The sequence below is a fragment of the Hippopotamus amphibius genome, chromosome 3 (genome assembly GCF_030028045.1).
Source record: "Hippopotamus amphibius kiboko isolate mHipAmp2 chromosome 3, mHipAmp2.hap2, whole genome shotgun sequence".
In the NCBI taxonomy this organism is placed as follows: domain Eukaryota; kingdom Metazoa; phylum Chordata; class Mammalia; order Artiodactyla; family Hippopotamidae; genus Hippopotamus; species Hippopotamus amphibius.
The window spans coordinates 154978089-154997780 of record NC_080188.1 but is presented as its reverse complement, the minus strand read 5'-3'; the positions used below and the strand labels follow the sequence as shown (position 1 = coordinate 154997780).

General features: G+C 43.5%; 1 protein-coding gene across 1 annotated transcript; it reads left to right on the top strand.

Moving 5' to 3' along the window:
* Positions 1-7270: 7270 nt before the first annotated feature.
* On the top strand, positions 7271-10677 carry AVPR1B (arginine vasopressin receptor 1B). The gene is made up of 2 exons (XM_057728952.1): positions 7271-8213; positions 10349-10677. Exons 1-2 carry the CDS (start codon positions 7271-7273, stop codon positions 10675-10677), a joined length of 1272 nt encoding a protein of 423 aa, XP_057584935.1.
* Positions 10678-19692: the final 9015 nt, after the last annotated feature.

The following is a 19692-nucleotide window of genomic DNA, read 5'->3' as shown; positions in this document are numbered from 1 at the left end:
ATGCTAAGCAAAATAAGTCAGAGAATGACAAATTCTGTGTGATATCACTTATATGTGGAATCTAAGAAATACAACACACTAGTGAATGAAACAAAACAGAAGCAGACTCGCAGATATAGAGAACATACTAGTGGTTACCAGTGGGGAGAGGAAAGGGGGCAGGGGCAGAATAGGGTTAGGGTGAACAGTGGGTTTATTACGGAATTATATGAAATCATGTGTGTGAAACTTTTGAAAATTGTCAAGCACTATAGAATTTAAAGAATCTTTCATTCAATAAAGAAGATGCATTTTATGGTATGTGAATTATATCTCAATTAAAAGAAATGTACATTAAAATGATTAATATTTATTGCCAAATGAACAACACAAATACAAACGGACTCAGGTGCCAACATAAATAAGCTCCCATTGACCAAAAGTGGAACAATCAGAGCATCAAAATAATAATTATAAGTGATTGAAACACACTGAATATATTTGAAGAATTCCAGGGAACCAATTCATTGTTTTGAAAACTATTAATAATGGAACAATACTGAACACTAATTTCATCTTTTCTGTACAAACTGTACCTCAGGGTGACCAAATAGTTGACCAAGAGAAGATTCTCTTTATAGGATTATTTAAGTTAATAAGCAATGCAGGAATGATAGAATTAGAATATAATGATTTTGCAATCCTGATGAATTAATAGATCTAGGCAATGGATCTATTACTGGCCGCTGACATCACAAAAAGATAGGCAATCAGACATTATTTATCCCTGATGGGAGCATCCAATAATACCTATGAAGTACTTTTGCTAAGAAAATATTTGGCTAGAATCTTATCAGTCCTCAGTAAACAGAGGGATTTATTAAACAACTTCACAGGGATGCAAAGCTCAAAATACAGATTATGGAAAACTACAGGATAAAACAATAAAAACAAAATTACAAGGAACAAGGAAAACAAAACGATGGAAGTGGAACATTAACTGATGCCAATGTATGAATTTTTTAGAACCTGGATTCAGACAAACTGTTAACAAGTTTAAGACAATAAACCATTTTTATTGGACAATCAAGGAACTGTGAAAGCTGACTGAATATTTGGTAATGTTAGTGAATTACTCATATAGTCTGGGGGATAGTATAGTTATATTTAAGAATCCTATTTCTTTAGCAATACATCTGAAGTATTTACTGATGAAATGATATGATGTCTGACATTTGCATCAAGACAATTTTGGGGTAGAGGGGAAGTGGACAAAGAGGTAGATAAAACAAAATTGGCTATCTGTTGATAATTGTTAGAGCTAGGTGATGGAAACATGGGGTTTCCTTATGATATTCTCTCTACTTTTGTATATGATTAAACTTTTCTTTAATGAGAAAACTTCAATGGAAGAAAGTTATTATTACCCCTAGGGGTAGTATCATAACTCCAGAATAGAGTCATTTGACTCTTTATACTATGTGCATGTAAAAAATAAATATATTTTAAAAATTAAAAAGTGAAGAGTGGGACTCCCCTGGTGGCACGGTGGTTAAGAATCCACCTGCCAGGACTTCCTAGGTGGCGCAGTGGTTAAGAATCCACCTGCCAATGCAGGGCACACGGGTTCGATCCCTGTTCCAGGAAGACCCCACATGCCTCGGAGCAACTAAGCCTGTGTGCCACAGCTGCTGAGCCCACGTGCTGCAACTACTGAAGCCTGAGAGCCTAGAGCCTGTGATCCACAACAAGAGAAGCCACACTCACCGCAACGAAGAGTAGCCCCCACTTGCCGCAACTAGAGAGGGCCTGCACGCAGGAACGAAGACCTAACACAGCCAAAAAAATAAGTAAACATATAAATAAATAAACAATTTTTAAAAAAACTCAACTGGTTTCTTATCTATTAAAAAAAAAGTGATTACAAAAAATGTGAAGAGGACCTACCATAAATATACTTAATGGTTAAACTTTAGAAGCACTTTCACTAAAGTCAGAAATCAATGTTGCCTGCCCTTCAATATTGTAGCAGAGTCTTAGCTATCACACTAAGACGAGAAAAATAAATAAGAACTAAATACATTCAGAACAAAGACAAAAAATGATTGTTGTTTGCAGACATTATATGCATAGATAGTCCAAAATAATTTACTAATATAAGAATGTACAGCAAAATTGCTGAATTTAAGACCAAGTTACAAAAACCAATGTTGTTCCTGAATATTGGCAATAACTAATTAGTTATTAGAAAATGTGATAGAACAACATTCTATGATAATGGCAACAGAAGTTGTTAGGTATGTGGGAATAATTCTATCAAAAGGTGGAAAACATTTATGAAGAATATTATAACATATTATTGAAGGACATAAAAATAGATCTGAATAAAACCATAAATATGTCAATTCTCCCCCAAATTATTCTCAAAATTCAATGCTTTCAGTCAAAAGCTCAATAGAAGTTTGTGTGGAACTAGACAAACTGATACCAAACTTCACAATTTCAAAACAGTGAAAACCATTTTGAAAATAAGAGCAAGAGGGAGGCTTGCTTTTTACTCTACATTAAAGTTTATTATAAAGCTTTAGTACCTAAAACAGTGAAATATTAGAGCAGGGATAGAAAAATAAAACAATGGAATAGACCAGAGATCCCAGAAATAGCCCCATGCATGTTTTGAAACAATGTATTATACAGGTGACAGTGGGAAATGATGGAGTGCTCAATAAATTAACTGGTTTGCCACGTGGGAAAAAAAAAAATGAAGTTAGAGTCTTACCTCACAGATGCACACGATGAATTCTGAATGGACTAAAGACCTAAAGAGTGAAAAACAAATGTTAAACCTGTTAGAAAAAAATATGAGATATCTCTGTTCTTGAGATAGACACAAAAAGCAGAAACGATAAAAGAAAATATTGATTTCATTAAAATTTAAACTTTCTTTGTAACAACAGATGACCCCAAAAACAAAATTAAAAGATAAGTGACATATTAGAGAAGACACCTGCAACATATCAGAATACATAAAAGATTCATAACAGAACATATAGAGACTTCCTACAAACTGATAAGAAAAACCACCTAATAAAAAATAGTGCAGAGGATATAAACAACTCACAGAAGAGGAAATCCAAGCAATAAATAAATACATTCAAGATCCTCAAAATAGTCATCAGAGAAACAGAAAATAAAAGCAACATGCTAGGTATTTCATACCTATCAGATAGGTGAAAATTAAAAAGTCTGACTGTGAGAATGATGAGAAACTCAAATGCAGCTGGTGAGAGAATAAATCAATAGAACAAATTTGGAGATAAAATTCAAGATATGGTCCTATCTAACTGAAAATTCATTCATGCATTGTGTGACACAACAATACTGATATCAAGCATCTACTTCTATATGTACACCTGAGAGAAATTCTCACACATGAACACAGACACATATATAAGAATGTTCATTGTAGCATTAAAAAAAATAAATAGCAAAAAAAAAAAGGGCTGGAAATAACCTAAATTATAAAAATAGAGCACTGAATAAATAAAATGTTTTAATTCACATACTTGAATAGTATGCAGTATAAACTAGATGAACTAGACCTATGTATTATCAGGGACAAATCTCAAAAATAAAGCAGAATTTAAAAGGCAAGTTCCAGAATGGTATATGTAGTATGATATCATTTATGTAATATGTAACATTTTAAAAACATATGTTTACATACATATAATCTTAAATGAATACATCAAGAAATGGCAGCCATTTTGAGTTTTGCTGTTAAGGGGAAGAGAGTGTAACAGCTGGAGATGGGGTCTAGTGTCTGAGGTGGGTTGTATATATGTTTTTTAAATGCACAACAGTAGAGTTTGTTTGCCCACAGATGGGAATGATCCAGTAGAGAGACTTAATCATTCATAAAGAGCAAGATCCTTAATAAGTTAGGGCTTGGGCTTCAGAGCACCAAAGGAGGATGCCAGTGTATTTTAGGTGGGAAATGGTGAGTGTTTGATCTATGGAGTGGGGTGAAGTGCAAATGAATGTGTAGGCTGTTTATGGCAGAGACTATGCTACCAAAAGCAATTTACAGATTCAATGCAATCCCCATCAAATTACCAATGGCATTTTTCACAGAACTAGAACAAGAAATTTTATGATTTGTATGGAAACGCAAAAGACCCCAAATAGCCAAAGCAATCTTGAGAAGTAAAGACGGAGTTGGTGGATTCAGGCTTCCTGACTTCAGGCTATACTACAAGGCTACAGTGATGAAGACAGTATGGTTCTGGCACAAAAACAGAAATACAGATCAATGGAACAGAATAGAAAGCCCAGAGATAAACTATGGTCAACTAATCTATGACAAAGGAGGCAAGGATATACAATGGAGAAAAGGCAGCCTCTTCAATAAGTTGTGCTGGGAAAACTGGACAGCTACATGTAAAAGAATGAGATTAGAACACTCCCTAACACCATACACAAAAATAAACTCCAAATGGATTAAAGACCTAAATGTAAGGCCAGACACTATAAAACTACTAGAGGAAAACATAGGAAGAACACTCTTTGACGTAAATAACAGCAAGATCTTTTTTGATCCACCCCCTAGTGTAATGGAAATAAAAACAAAAATAAATAAGTGGGACCTAATGAAACTTCAAAGCTTCTGCACAGCAAAGGAAACTATAAGCGAGATGAAAAGACAGCCCTCATAATGGGAGAAAATATTTGCAAATGAATCAACAGACAAAGGACCAATCCCCAAAATATATAAACAGTTCATCCAGCTCAATATCAAAAAAACAAGCAACCCAATCAAAAAATGGGCAGAAGACCTAAATAGGCATTTCTCCAAAGAAGACATATGGATGGCCAAGAGGCACATGAAAAGCTGCTCAACATCACTAATTATTAGAGAAATGCAAGTCAAAATGACAATGAGGTATCACCTCACACCGGTCAGAATGGGCTTCATCAGAAAATCTACAAAGAGTGAATGCTGGAGAGGGTGTGGAGAAAAGGGAATGCTCTTGCACTGTTGGTGGGAATGTAAATTGATACAGCCACTATGGAAAACAGTATGGAGGTTCCTTGCAAAACTAAAAATAGAACTACCATATGACCCAGCAATCCCACTGCTGGGCATATATCCAGAGAACACCATAATTCAGAAAGACACATGCACTCCCATGTTCATGGCAGCACTATTTACAATAGCCAGGACATGGAAGCAACCTAAATGTCCATCAACAGATAAATGGATAAAAAAGATGTGGTACATATATACAATGGAATATTACTCAGCTGTAAAAAGCAAGGAAACTGGGACATTTCTAGAGACATGGATGGACTTGGAGACTGTCATACAGAGTGAAGTGAGTCAGAAAGAGAAAAACAAATACCGTATATTAACACATATATGCGGACTATAGAAAAATGGTACAAATCAACCAGTTTGCAAGGTAGAAATAGAGATACAGATGTAGAGAACAAACATATGGACACCAAGTGGGGAAAGTGGGGAGGGTTGGGGGGGAATGAATTGGGAGATTGGGATACCAAATTGTACACTCTAAATATATGCAGTTTATTGTATGTTAAAAAAAAAAATAAAGTTGTATCTGTTTAAAAAAAAAGAGTGATGTAAATTGGATGCATGGGTGGGTGGGTGACACTGTAAAGAGGGGTCTGGTTTGATTATAAGGTGAGACAAGGGGACCTCTGGTATGATGATGGGCCTGCCCTTTCTGAGGGTGGTAGACGATGCTATTGTCACTCCTATGGAACTTCCTATCTGCTCTGGAGAGCCCCAATAATCCACCTCCTATATGTAATGAAAATAAAGTGAATTCCACAATCAGTACCACACACTACTTCCTCCGCTCAGCTGTAAGCTTCTTCTGGGCCCTGGTGGTCTATTTTTATTGCACCAGTGCCTCTCACACACTGGGTATTAGTCAAGGCTGCTCTGGGAAAAGCACATTGTGCTGGATCTGGTCCTGCCTCTACTGCTTTAGCAGTTCTGTGATCTCCTAGAGCAAGTCATGTAACTTCTGCAGCCTCACTTTTCTATCTCACAGGGTGGTTAACTGCCTTTAGGCTACTGCTGGTGAAAGACTTCTGGGAGGCTGGGGGTTAAGCCTTCCCCAGAACCCCAGGACTCCAGGTCTAGCTCCTCCCACCCCACCTTTCTCCTGTCACCACTACTGCCCCCTCTCCAAACACATCCTCACATTTTCTTCCCCCCTTTATGGCTCCAAGTCTCCACCAGAGTCTGCAGTCAGACGTCCCTCCCAAGGGCCGAGAGCTCCATCTGGGGCCCTGCCTCGCCCACCTGGCCACCCCTGCAGATTTTGGACTCTTGGTGGGCTAATGGGGAGCCCCCGACAGGGACCCAACAGCGCTGCCAGGCTTGGGGACCCTACGTAAGTGGGTGGCCACCACCCATCCCCCCGGTGTGCACCTGTCTTGGGAGACAGTCCGAGGATTCCAGGTGGGAGCCAAGCTGAGGCTGTCTGTCTGCGGGTCCGTGTCCCGCCGGCTGGTGAGCGCTTGCTCGCGTCGTCGCTTCTCTTGCTTCCTGTCCCTGGTCCACCTCCCCCTCTGTCCCCCGTCAGGGAACCTCCCCCGACACCCACCCCACCCCTCCAGCCAGGCTCTCAGTCCTTCCTCCGGCTGGGTCCGTGGATGTCACTCCTCCCTCCCCTGCAGGAGCCAAGCGGCGCGCCGAGGGGCCGCGGCGCTCGGGCTGCGAGCGCACGAAACCGGCTGTGGCAGAGACGCCGGGCTCTCGCTGCAGCTGGTCGCCGCCCGCCGGCCGGGGCTCATGCGCTGCGCTGACCGCGCCTCCGAGTAGACTTAGGGACATCCGCTTTCCGCTTCCCGAAAAGTTTGGAGAAAGTGAATTTGGGCTGGGTTTGGGAGTGGTGCCAGCTCCCCCAGGCTTCTTTCCCTTCCAGAGGCCTCACCTTGCACAGCTTCATCTAGTCTTCCCTTCCTGACACCTTGCCTCCCTGACCCCTCCTTCCCTTCGCTCCTGGGTTCCCCTTCCCCTCTCTGGGATCAGCATCTTCTCCTTCCTTATCTCATTCTCCCTTATCCTCTCTATCCCCATCCTCTTAACGATTTCCACCCAATTTCAGCCTTCTGGTCATCCCCCACATTTTCTCCTTTCTTCCCTCTTAAACCTTCCCTTCCCCACTCCATCTCATTCATCCAGCCTCTCCACTCACCCGCATCCTCTCCATCCATTCCTCTCCCTCCTCCCCGTCCCTCCCAGTAAACTTCCACCATGGATTCTGGGCCTCCTTGGACTGCCATCCCCACCCCCAGGACCCCCCTCTCTGCCCCCAATGCCACCACACCCTGGCTGGGCCGGGATGAGGAGCTGGCCAAGGTGGAGATTGGCATCCTGGCCACGGTCCTGGTGCTGGCGACAGGGGGCAACCTGACTGTGCTGTTGATCGTGGGACAGCTGGGTGGCAAGCACTCCCGCATGCACCTGTTCGTGCGGCACCTGGCCCTGACGGACCTGGGCGTGGCGCTCTTCCAGGTGCTGCCCCAGCTGCTGTGGGACATCACCTACCGCTTCCAGGGCCCTGACCTCCTCTGCCGGGCGGTCAAGTACCTGCAGGTGCTCAGCATGTTCGCCTCCACCTACATGCTGCTGGCCATGACACTGGACCGCTACCTGGCTGTTTGTCACCCCCTGCGCAGCCTCCAGCCGCCCAGTCAGTCCACCTACCCACTCATCGCAGCTCCCTGGCTGCTGGCTGCCATCCTTAGCCTCCCTCAAGTCTTCATTTTTTCTTTACGAGAGGTGGTCCAGGGCTCCGGTGTGCTGGACTGCTGGGCAGACTTCCGCTTTCCTTGGGGGCCACAGGCCTACATCACCTGGACCACCCTGGCCCTCTTCATCCTGCCCGTGGCCGTGCTCACAGCCTGCTACAGCCTCATCTGTCGTGAAATCTGTAAGAACCTAAAAGTCAAGACCGAGGCCTGGCAAGTAGAAGGAGGGGGTTGGAGGACGTGGAACAGGCCCTCATCCCCTTCTGCCCCAGCTGCAGCCACGCGGGGGCTGCCATCCCGGGTCAACAGCATCAGCACCATCTCACGGGCCAAGATCCGGACCGTGAGGATGACCTTCGTCATTGTGCTGGCCTACATCGCCTGCTGGGCGCCTTTCTTTAGCGTCCAGATGTGGTCTGTGTGGGATGAGAATGCCCCTGATGAAGGCAAGTGTGGGGTCTGGTGGGGCGTGGGGCTGGGAGCATGAGGTGGAAAAATGTGGAGAAGAGAGAACAAGAGTATTAGGACAGGGTCGCAGTGGCTCCCAGGGCCAGGCAGGTAATACATGAGTAAAGCAGTTAAGAAAGGTGGTGCCTGTCCCATGTAAATAGGACAGCTGCAACTCCCCTCTAACCAAAATTGCCATGTGAGTATCTTTTACGTGAAATTTCCATATTTTAAAATTTTGTCTTGCTAATGAGAACGCAGAGGCTCAGAGAGGAAACATGGCTTGCCCAAGACCACACAGCTTGGTCTTGGCACAGTGAAGAGTAGAAGCCACGCCCGGGATCTCCTTGTTTTTTCCTCAGCTCCATGCCCCCATCCCCATAACTCCGGCTCTGAAAGTGATGAGGAGAGGAGCCTTCCTCCTACATGAAAAACAAAATGGGACCCTCCAAGAGGACTGTTCCAGTTGGCATGGGGGAGGCCTTGCTCTGACCATTTTTTGGAGTGAGGTAGATGGCCGCCTCCTAAGTTTTAGACACTGCCAGAGGGTCAGGCCATTTGAGGGTGAGCTTGTCCTCAAAAAGGTAGGTGCTGTGTCTGGGCAGCCAAAATGTTGGAGAGTGGTATTCAAAGACATCTGTTCCTGCTCCCCTAAGAAGAGTGGGGTATGGGGACAAGTCGGTGAAGAGAGGTGACTGTGTGCATCACATCTTCTGCACCGCTTGGGGTATACAATGGGGGCAGCATGTGACTGCCCCAGGGAGCCCCTGTACACAGTTCCCTCTGGAAGCTTCCTGAGGGTTCACAGGCCAGCAGACATAGGCTACCACTTCCTACCAGCTCTTAGGGAGTGGTCCCCCTTCCTGTGCTTTTGTTTCTAATCTCATTTTGCTTATCCTAGGACACAGTCAAGCCAAACACTGCTTTTCTGGAGAGATGAAGTAAGGGGAAGGCTGTTCATGACATTAACACAACTCTGCAAGAGAAGTGTGACAGCAATACTGAACTCACAGTCCCATCGTACCCCTTCTTAACCTCCTTTCAGACACCACTCTGGACCAGAGACTATTTATAAGTTACCCTTTAAGCAATGGGTGTATTAATCCTAAACAGATGTAGGGACCGTCCTGCTCTAGTCAAGCACAGAATAGAAGGAAAGAGGGCCTTCTAGTGCCAAGAACATTCAGGCCTTGTGCTACTTAGAGGTGCCCTTCTCTACTTGATATCTGAGTAACCTGAGATTCAGAGAGGTGGAATAACTGGTCCAAAGTGCCACAGCTAGTAGGAGATGGAGCCAGGAGTCAAATCAAGGCCTTTATGGGCCAGGCTTTATCCCTGGCATGGCTTTATTCCCAACAAGCACGGCTAAGCTGATGGCACCAGGATGAAAAGGCCATTCGCCCCTTTATCAAAGAACCTATGAGAAGATGGGGATCCTGCCACTCAGCCAGTACAGGCTTTCCTGCTCACCTGCTGTACTCACCATCACCATCAGCCTGCCCCTCAGGCCACGTGTAGAGTGACTTAGCACTTACCAAGGGCCTCTCTGAGCAAGGAGTACAGGAACTAAGTGTCCCTCAGAAAATGTGCTCCCTCAGAAAAACAGAAACCCCCTGGGGCCTTTGAGTGGGGCAGACATTCATTACTTTAAACTTACTTTCCAATATGCCCAGTTTCCCTCTACAGCACACTGGCCTCCTGGCCGCCTGTCCCTGAGTCTTTGGTGAGAAGCTGTCTGTCTCCTTGCCCTGCCCCTACCCCCAGCTGTCAGTTGCCTCATCCTGGCTCTACATCCTTTAGGGGATTTAAGATCGAGGTTTTGGAACAAAGGTAGTGTCTCCTATTTGGGCTGGTCCTGTCCCTGACTATGTGTGCATCTCTAAAGTCAACTCAGAGCAAGCCTCAGCTCCTATCATCACCCTGTAGTACAAAATGAACACATAAATCAGTGAGGCAAAACTCTGGAGTCAGGAGTCCCAGGTTCAAGCCCCAGCCGTGTCCCTTTCTAATTATAGAACCCCACATGAGTCCCTGGTCCTCTCTTGGATTCAGTTTCCTTCTCTGTTCAGTAAAGACTAGGACTCTCTCCCTGGTCTCTTCAAGCTCTGAAGTTCTTGTGCTTCTCTCTTGGCAGATTCAACCAATGTGGCTTTCACCATCTCCATGCTTTTGGGCAACCTCAGCAGCTGCTGCAACCCCTGGATCTACATGGGCTTCAACAGCCACCAGTGGCCACATTCCCTGCGCCGTCTGGCCTGCTGTGGGGGGCCTGGGCCCAGGATGCACAGACAGCTCTCCAACGGCAGCCCGTCCAGCCGCCGTACCATGCTGCTGACCCGTTCCACCGGCACACCTGCCCTTGGCCTCAGCCCCAGACTCAGCGGGAGGCCAGGGCCCAAAGACTCACCGAAGGATGAAGAGCAGGTGGACGGGGACAACACCACCGAGACCCGCATCTTTTAGGGAACACTCCCTGGAGTCTGGCGGAGGATCTCTGCCCGTCTCAGCACTGGGTGTAAATGCTGGGAGCATCAAGGCTGGAGTTAGGGGATCCCAGTTTGAGGCAGGGCGAGGAGGCCAGAATAGTTGCTCCTACTCTTGGTGACCCAGCTGCCCTCATCTGCTCCCAATCTCACACGCTGGGAGTCAGGGAGAATGAGACTGTCTTCTTTCCTGATCCTGCCATATTCACAGGGTGTCTGGGGACCACACATGTGGTAGATGTGGTGCCCCAGATCTGAGACAGGACTAGGGCTGCCCTGTCTGAGGGTCCACAGGCAGCAGGGACTCAGAAGCTGGTCTCCTATTTTGTTTGTCCCATCCTAACCTGACTGGCACATCCCTGTTCAAGAGGGAAGGAGTGAAAAACTGCGAGGACTCTGTTTGAATCCTGAGGTTTTGTTTTTTGGTTTCTGTTCTGTTTTTGTTTGTTTCTTTGTTTTTTCTGTAGAGAGAGGATTGTTTAATGAAGAAAAGTGAATAGGTATGGGGGCTTCGCCTGCTATGCCCACCTGTCTGCCGAAGGGAAATGCAGGGTTAGCACAGTACCTGGTAACTGGTAAAAACTCTGCAAATGCTGCTTCTCTTCTCTCCATGCACCCTCATTTAGAGTTAGGGTGGGTGACAGGGCGAAGTATTGCATATTCTCAGTGGAATGACTCACTCGGGGTGAGTGTGAGAAGAAAGAATGAGGAAAGGACAAGATGAAAGTGGTCACAATAAAATTCTGAGTGAGAGGAAGCCTCGGAGGCAGCAGGGGTTGGTCGCTCTCCCTCCTTCCTTCAAGGAGTCCACATGGTTCCTGCCTCTTGGGGCTGTATGGCGGAGACGTCCTTTGAGAAAGTGTGACTTAGTCATGGCTCTAGATTTGCTGAGGCTCTTCAAGCTTCGACATGAATCACTTGCTTGCTGTGATCAAATCAAGAGCCCAGGATTGGAAACTCAGCTCTGCCATGTGGTATCTGTATGACCTTGGCCAAGTGATCTCCCTTTCTGGGCCTCACCTCCTCACCTGTAGAACAGAGATGATCTCTAAGGTCTTTCCCAGCTCGAAACTTTCCTGACTTTGGAAGACTGGAGAAGCATTCTCTAAGGACGTTCTAACCAATAGGCTCTAGAAGAATTGCTGGATTTTCATGACAATGATATTTATGCCCTTTGACTCAATTCTGGTGACACTGGGACCTGCCATGGCCGTACCATCCACCTTTGCCCCCAGTTATGTGATGTTGATGCCAAGGGAGCCCGGCAGGCATAATCTGGGGCTTGGTCCGGCTCCTCGTTATCTCCAGTGGGATTTATGCCATGGGATAACCCCCCACCATGATTCTGGTTCTAATCTAAGGAATGGTCTTAATGGTGGAAACAGCATCAGCTAAAGTCAGAACTGGGTCCTGGTTCTGCCACTGTGCTGCCAGCGATGGCCTTGCTCTCTTCATTATGAGGATCAGATAGAACTGTGGGTGTGTAGGTGGTTTGTAAACCCATGAACTGTGCTAAACCCATGAACCTATACTAATGTCGGGATTGCTAATCTAATTAAGAGCTCCTAAGGGCAGCTCTCAGGAACAGAGTCACTCTCTGCCCTCCACTCCTAGGGAAGCTTTGAGGAAAGACTGTGGCTTTGGGGATACACTTCTTTAAGAGGCCATTTAGCTCTAAGAAGTCTCATTAGGCTTCCTTAAAAGAAAAGAACCCCAGCTGAGTGTTTTGAGTGAGCAGTGTCCCGACCCTTCCGTATTAGAGAACTGGAGAGTGGGACACAGGCCCTAATGGGACCAAGGCTCAAGGTGGATGTGGGAACCCACTGTCTCTCTTCACTGCACCCTGTTGCTCATGTCAGTCCCTGACATCCAACCACTTCTTTCCTGTCCATCTATCCCAATGAAGCTGGGCTTAGGAGCCTCCCAAGCCAGTGTGAGCTATTGAAGTTGTTCCTTCCTCTGCTTATGTAAGCCACCCTCACTTCAGACCACAGTTCCTGACCCTGGTGCCCGTAGTAGGTACTAAGTAAATCTTTGCTCCATCACGATGACGGCTCCCAGGGGATACTGGCCTCGTACCCCCAAACCTGGGTTTGAGTCATGATCTCACTTCTTTTCTATCTGTTTGAACTTGGGCAAGTTATCTAATCTCTCTAAGCAACAGGCACCTCATTTGTTAAATAGAAATAACATTGCCCAGCTTTTTGGGAGGGTTTTGCAAGACTGTAGACTAGAGAACACTCTACTGGTTAGAGAGGATAGTGGGCTGGCTCGGGATTGCATCTGGTGGGTGACTTCCAGGGCACTGAGCCCAGGAGAGTCTACCGTAGAGAGGAGAGGAGACCTGGAATCAAGGTTGGCCAGAGCCCCTCCCATGCCCTCTCTGTGCCTTCTATAGCAAAGAGTAGCACATAATCCCACCATTATATTTCCAGTTTTACATCGCACAAGGGGGATTTACTTGTGGTAGTGGTTTGGGAGCCCTCACTCTTCCTGCCATGGACCAGCTGCACTTGACCTTTTCCAGAAAGCTGGTGCTGTCCTCTGATGAGGCCAGTGGGGAACAGCTGGATGCTGGGGTGGGGGCCTCAGGAGCCTACTCAGGAGGCTCCTGAAGAAAATAACCGGATCGTGTCTGGATCTATGAATGGCAGCTTTTGCAGGCCCTGTAGGAAGCTCTCACAGGCATTCAGAAACAGCACAAGGGTCCACTTGGATAGGGTCCAGGAAGGTGGGTCCCTGCGCTCTCTGGGTCAATCTCGTTTCTGAGCGCTCACCCCAAGGGAAACTGAACGATTCTGTCCCTGGGCTGAGCACCTTTGTCAATGTTTATGCCATTTTGTGGACTCTGTGAAATATAGTACATCAGTCCATGCAAAGCATGTGGGAGCAGGGGGTTGGGAGGTGGGCAGGGCAGAGGATGGCAGGAGGAGGTTAATTGCTTGACTGTGGGCATTTCTCAGAATGGCTTTATATGTTGTTTGGTATAGGCCAGTAATTTTCCAGATGACTCTGTGTTTTGTATATAAATAGGTGTTTTGTCTATCAAGGGGCTATAGCCTCAGCCTAGGCCACAACAACTCATTCCTAAGTCCAGAACCCAGAGATGTGGTTGCAATTGACCAATAAAACTCAATAAATTTCTGGACATCTTTGTTTCCTATAGGCAATGACAGTGGGATTTATAAGCTAAAATAAAATTGTGTTCTCCTTGAGCAGGGCAGGGGCAGGGGGAAGGTTGAGGGCTGAGGAGCCACCTTCTTTGTACCCCTACATTCACTTAAGAGGGAAAAGGAGGCTAGAGTGACCTGGGATTTGCCCTGGGGCCACACGGTGGCAGTGTGGAGCTGAAAGTGGCTCTGAAGCAGTAATGACCCACGGGGTCTTCCAGTTCTTATGCCATACTAAGTTTCCCTAAAGTTCTAGAGTCTTGATCTCTCATTTGACCCAGCTCTGCTGAGATACTTGGACGTGCAATTCTTTTCGTCTAAGTTCACGGAGAATATATTTGCAAGGAGGGGCAAAGAACAAGAGGTTTCTTCTGCAGGGTGAGGGTCTAAGTATAGAAATTCCTGCCTGAAAGGGTAAGTGTATGAGGGAGATGGTGGGACCTCAGTGATGAAGTCATTATAATGTGTTTGGTTTAGAAGCCAGGGGCTTGGGTTAGAAGGCCTCTTGGGGCTCCTCTGGACCAGGAAAACTGTTCTGATCTTGGAGCAAATATCCCACTGAGGCTGAGCATAAAATACCTCCTCACCCTGTGAGTCTTGCTGGCCAATAAGATAGTGTCCCTCATGGGGACACTATGGTGAGCATCGGGTGCTTGCTTCTTTAGAATAAAAATTCATGGAAGACAGGTCACATTTATTCTATCTTGTATATTCCCAGTTCATCATTGGCATGTTATCAACTTTCTACCCATTACCAGTAGCAAATCAGTTTATCTGTGCCTAGTTATAAGAGAGTTTTGTAGAGATTTTTATCCAGTCCTTATCCACAGGGGAGCCCAGAGTGGGGCAGCATGATTCTTCCCCGGAGGTTCTGGTGACACACAACATGGAAGAGAGTGACTTCATTGTACCAGAAACTGTGCTTCTCCAGTGGTGATTATTGGTACAGGCAACCATTCATACAGATTTAGGCAACTAACCCTTTAAGCTCACAGAGGTATCACAAACAAAAGGCCATTTTATTTCTAGTAACATGGTTAGCAATGAGGATTAGGTCAAATTGTTAGCTGGCCCCAATTGTCAGCTTATTGGCCCAAACTCCTTAGGATGTGAAATCAGCCCTCCTCTTCACTTATAAGGCCATCTAAGTCATCTGCACCATCGATGGTCAATCAAACCTCTGTAAGTCACTTGGAGTCACACTTTCAACTCTATTCCTAAACAGCACCCTCCAAGAATGCCTTCCCCATATAAGCAACTGGGATGAGTGCTAATGTGAACCTCTATGATATATTTATTTGCCATGAAAGTCATATATTTGAAGCCAATCATAGCAGAGTTGATTACTGACCTTAATCAGGTGGTCAGTGGCATTCTTGTTTCTGTTTCCTCTGACATCAACTTCCTGCTCCCAAGTATTATCACTGCTTCTGACCTCAGACATTTTTCCATGCAGTTAAGTTCAGGTCAGTCCCTGGAGAATTTATTGAGTGCCTGCATTGGGTCAGGCCTGCTCCTTTTCCTTCTGCCTCTTCTCCCATCCATCAATTGTCCATCTTTCCTCCTAAACCGAGGTCAGAAAGCACCTCTCTCTCAGATGCTTTCCCTGATTAGGCCTACCTGATCTTAACATTCTTATACCCAATCTGCTTAAGCATTGATGAGCTCTGGTTTCATTGCTCTGTTGTTAATTCTCCTTTGTCACATGTAGTTTGGTACATGTTCTTGCCTGTCCACACAACTAGGTTGTACATGCCTTGACCCCATCCAGTTGCTCAAGTCTTATTTTTATGTATGATCCTCCCAACTCCCAGGGCGTATCCAGAATTCTGCTGAAAGCAGGTGCTATGTCCATGCTATTGTGGTTGTCCCCTCTCCTGGTGTGGGAACTGTCTCAGCAGTATCTCTGCCCAGTCTCTCTTGGGTATGCTGTAACTTATCTGAATCTCTTCAGCACACTCTTGAATTCTCTGTTTTTTCTTTTTTCCTTTTAAAAGAGATCAATAAAAAGTAGAGTTTTCTTGCTGGGTGCAAAGATAGTGTCATCATTGTTGGCTTTGATGGTGTTTAGTCCTCATTCTGCCTCTCTAATCAGTGGAATCTCTTTTTCCCCATTAAGAAAAGCTTAAACAAAACTGATAAACCTTTAGCTAGACTCATCAGGGAAAAAAAAGAAAAAAGAAGGCCCAAATAAATAAAATCAGAGATGAAAAAGAAGTTATAACTGACACCACAGAAATATAAAGTCTCATAAGAGATTGCTACAAACAATTATAGGCTAATAAAATGGACAACCTAGAAGAAGTGGGCAAATTCCTAGAAATGTACAATCTCCCATGACTGAATCAGGAAGAAACAGAAAATAAGAACAGACCAATTACCAGTAATGAAATTGAATCAGTAACTTAAAAAACTCCCAACAAACAAAAGTCCAGGACTAGACAGCTTCACAGGTGAATTCTACTAAACATTTAGAGAACAGTTTAAGCTTATCCTTCTCAAATTATTCACAAAGAAAGGAACGCTTCCAAACTCATTCTACAATGCCAGCTGCACTCTGATACCACAATCAAATATATCACAAAAAAAGAAAATTATAGAACAGTATCACTGATGAACATAGATGAAAAAATCCTCAATAAAATGCTAGCAAACCTAATCTAACAACACATTGAAAAGATCATACATCATGGCCAAATGAAATTTATTTCAGGAATGCAAGGATTTTTCAATATCCACAAACCAATCAATGTGATACACCACATTAATGAATTAAAGAATAAAAGTTGTGTCATATACATCTCAATAGATGTAGAAAAGGCTTTTTACAAAATTTAACATTCCTTTATGATAGAAACTCTCAACAAAGTGGGTATAGAAAGAACATACCTCAACATAATAAAGACCATATATGGCAAGCCCACAGCTAATATCATGCTCAATGCCGAAAAGCTGAAAGCATTTCCTCTAAGATCGGAAACAAGGCAGGGATGCCCACTCTCAACACTTTTAACCAACATGGTATTGGAAGTCCTAGCCACAACAATTAGAAAAGAAAAATAAAAAGAAGGAATCTAAATTGGAAAGGAAGAAGTAAAACTGTCACTGTTTGCAGATGGCATGATGCTACATATGGAAAATCCGAAAGGTGCCACCAAAAAACTATTAGAGCTCATTAATGAATTTTGTAAAGTTGCAGGATACAAAATTAAATATGCAGAAATTGGTTGCATTTCTATACACTAACAACAAACTATCAGAAAGAAAAAATAAGAAAATAATCCCATTTACAAATGCATCAAAAAGAATAAAATATCTAGAAATAAATATAACTAAGGAAGTAAAAGACCTGCACTTGGAAAACTATAAGACACTAATGAAAGAAATTGAAGATGACACAAATAGATGGAAAAATATACTGTGCTCATGGATTGAAAGAAATAATATTGTTAAAATGACCATACTACCCAAGGCAAGCCACAGACTCAATGCCATCTCTGTCAAAATACCAATGGCATTTTTCAAAGAACTAGAGCAAATAATTCTAAAATTTTTATGGAAACACAAAAGACCCCAAATAACCAAAACAATCTTGAGAAAGAACAAAGCTGGAAGTATCACACTCCCTGAATTCAAACTATAATACAAAGCTACAGTAATCAAAACATTATGGTACTGGCACAAAAACAGACACATAGATCAATGAGACAGAATAGAGAGTCCAGAAATGAACCCACACTTATATGAGCAATTAACCTATAACAAAAAAGGCAAGAATATAAAATGAAGGAAGGACAGCCTCTTCAATAAATGGCGTTGTGAAAACTGGACAGCTACATGCACTAGAATCAAACTGGACTACTCTCTCACGCCACTCACAAAAATAAATTCAAAGTAGATTAAAGACAAATGCAAGACCTGAAACCATAAAACTTCTAGACAAAAACAGGCAGTACACATTTTTAAAATTTATATACTGATTGATTGATTGATTGATTGATTGACTGCGTTGGGTCTTCATTACTTTATGCAGGCTTTCTCTAGTTGTGGAGAGTGGGGGCTACTCTGCTTTGTGGTGCACAGGCTTCTCATTGCAGTGGCTTCTCTTGTTGTGGAGCATGGACTCTAGGTGTGTGGGCTTCAGTAGTTGTGGCATGCAGACTCAGTAGTTGTGGATCACAGGCTCTAGAGTTCAGGCTCAGTAGTTGTGGTGCAGGGGCTTAGTTGCTCCATGGCATGTGGGATCTCCCCAGATCAGGGCTTGAACCAGTGTCACCTGCATTGGCAGATGGATTCTCAACCACTGCGCCACCAGTGAAGTCCGGCAATGTACATTTTCACATTGTTCTTAGTAACATTTTTTTTGGATATGTCACCTCAGGCAGGGGAAACAAAAGCAAAAATAAACAAATGGGACTACATCAAACTAAAAAGTTTTGTACTATGAAGGAAACTATCAACAAAATGAAAAGACTGTCTACTGAATGGGAGAAGAAATTTGTAAATGATACATCCAATAAAGGAGATTAGGTAGATGATAGGTAGATAGAAGATAGATAGATGATAGATAGATAGATAGATAGATAGATAGATAGATAGATAGATAGGTGTTATATATGAACCTCCTGTTAACCACAAAGCAAAACCTATAATAGATACACACAAAAAAAAGAGAGAAAGGAATCTGAACATAATGCTAAAGAAAGTCATCAAATTGCAAATGAGGAGAGGAAAAGAAGGAGAAAAGAACAAAGAAGAACTACACAACAAAACAATCCCCCCAAATTAACAAAGTGGCAGTAAGTACACACCTATCAATAATTACTTTAAATGTAAATGGACTAAATACTCCAAACAAAAGACATAAAAAGGCTGAAATATACAATGTACTCATACAACTCAACATCAAAAGAACAATCCAATTAAAAAATGAGCAGAGGATCTAAATAGACATTTTTCCAAAGAATTATACAGATGGCAAGCAGGCACGTGAAAAGATGCCCAGCATCATTAATCATCAGAGAAATGCAAATCAAAGCCACAAGAGATATCACCTAACACCTGTCAGAATGTCTAATGTTAAAAGACAACAAATAACAAGTTTTGCCAAGGATGTGGAGAAAAGGGAACTCTCATGCACTGTTGTTGGGAATGTAAATTGTTATACCCACTGTGTAAAAAAGTATGAAGATTCCTCAAAAAATTAAAACTAGAACTACCATATGACCCAGCAATTCCACTCCTGTGCATTAATCTGAAGGAAATGAAAACACTAATTGGAAAAGATATATGCACCCCTATGTTCACTGCAGCATTATTTACAAAAGCCAAGATATGGAAACAACCTAAATGCCCATCAATAAATGAATGGATAAAGAAGATGTGGTATACATACACAATGGAATATTACTCAGGCATAAAAATAATGATATCTTACCATTTGCAACAACGTGGATGAACCTCGAGGTATTATGCTAAATGAAATGTCAGACAGAAAGGCAAGTGCTGTGTGATTTCACTTATGGTGGAATAGAAACAAACAAACAAACAAACAAATGAACAAACATAACAAAACAGAAACAGAGTTATAGATTCCAAGAACAAACAAGTGGTTGCCAGAGGGCAGGGTAATGGAGTGAAGAAAGAAATAGGTGAGGGAGATTAAGAGGTACAAACTTTCAGTTGCAAAATAAATGAAAAATTAAAAAAAAGAGAAAAGAAAGACATAGAGTGGCTGTAGATAGATGATAGATAGATAGATAGATAGATAGATAGATAGATAGGTAGATAGATAGATAGATAGATGATAGATAGATAGATATAGA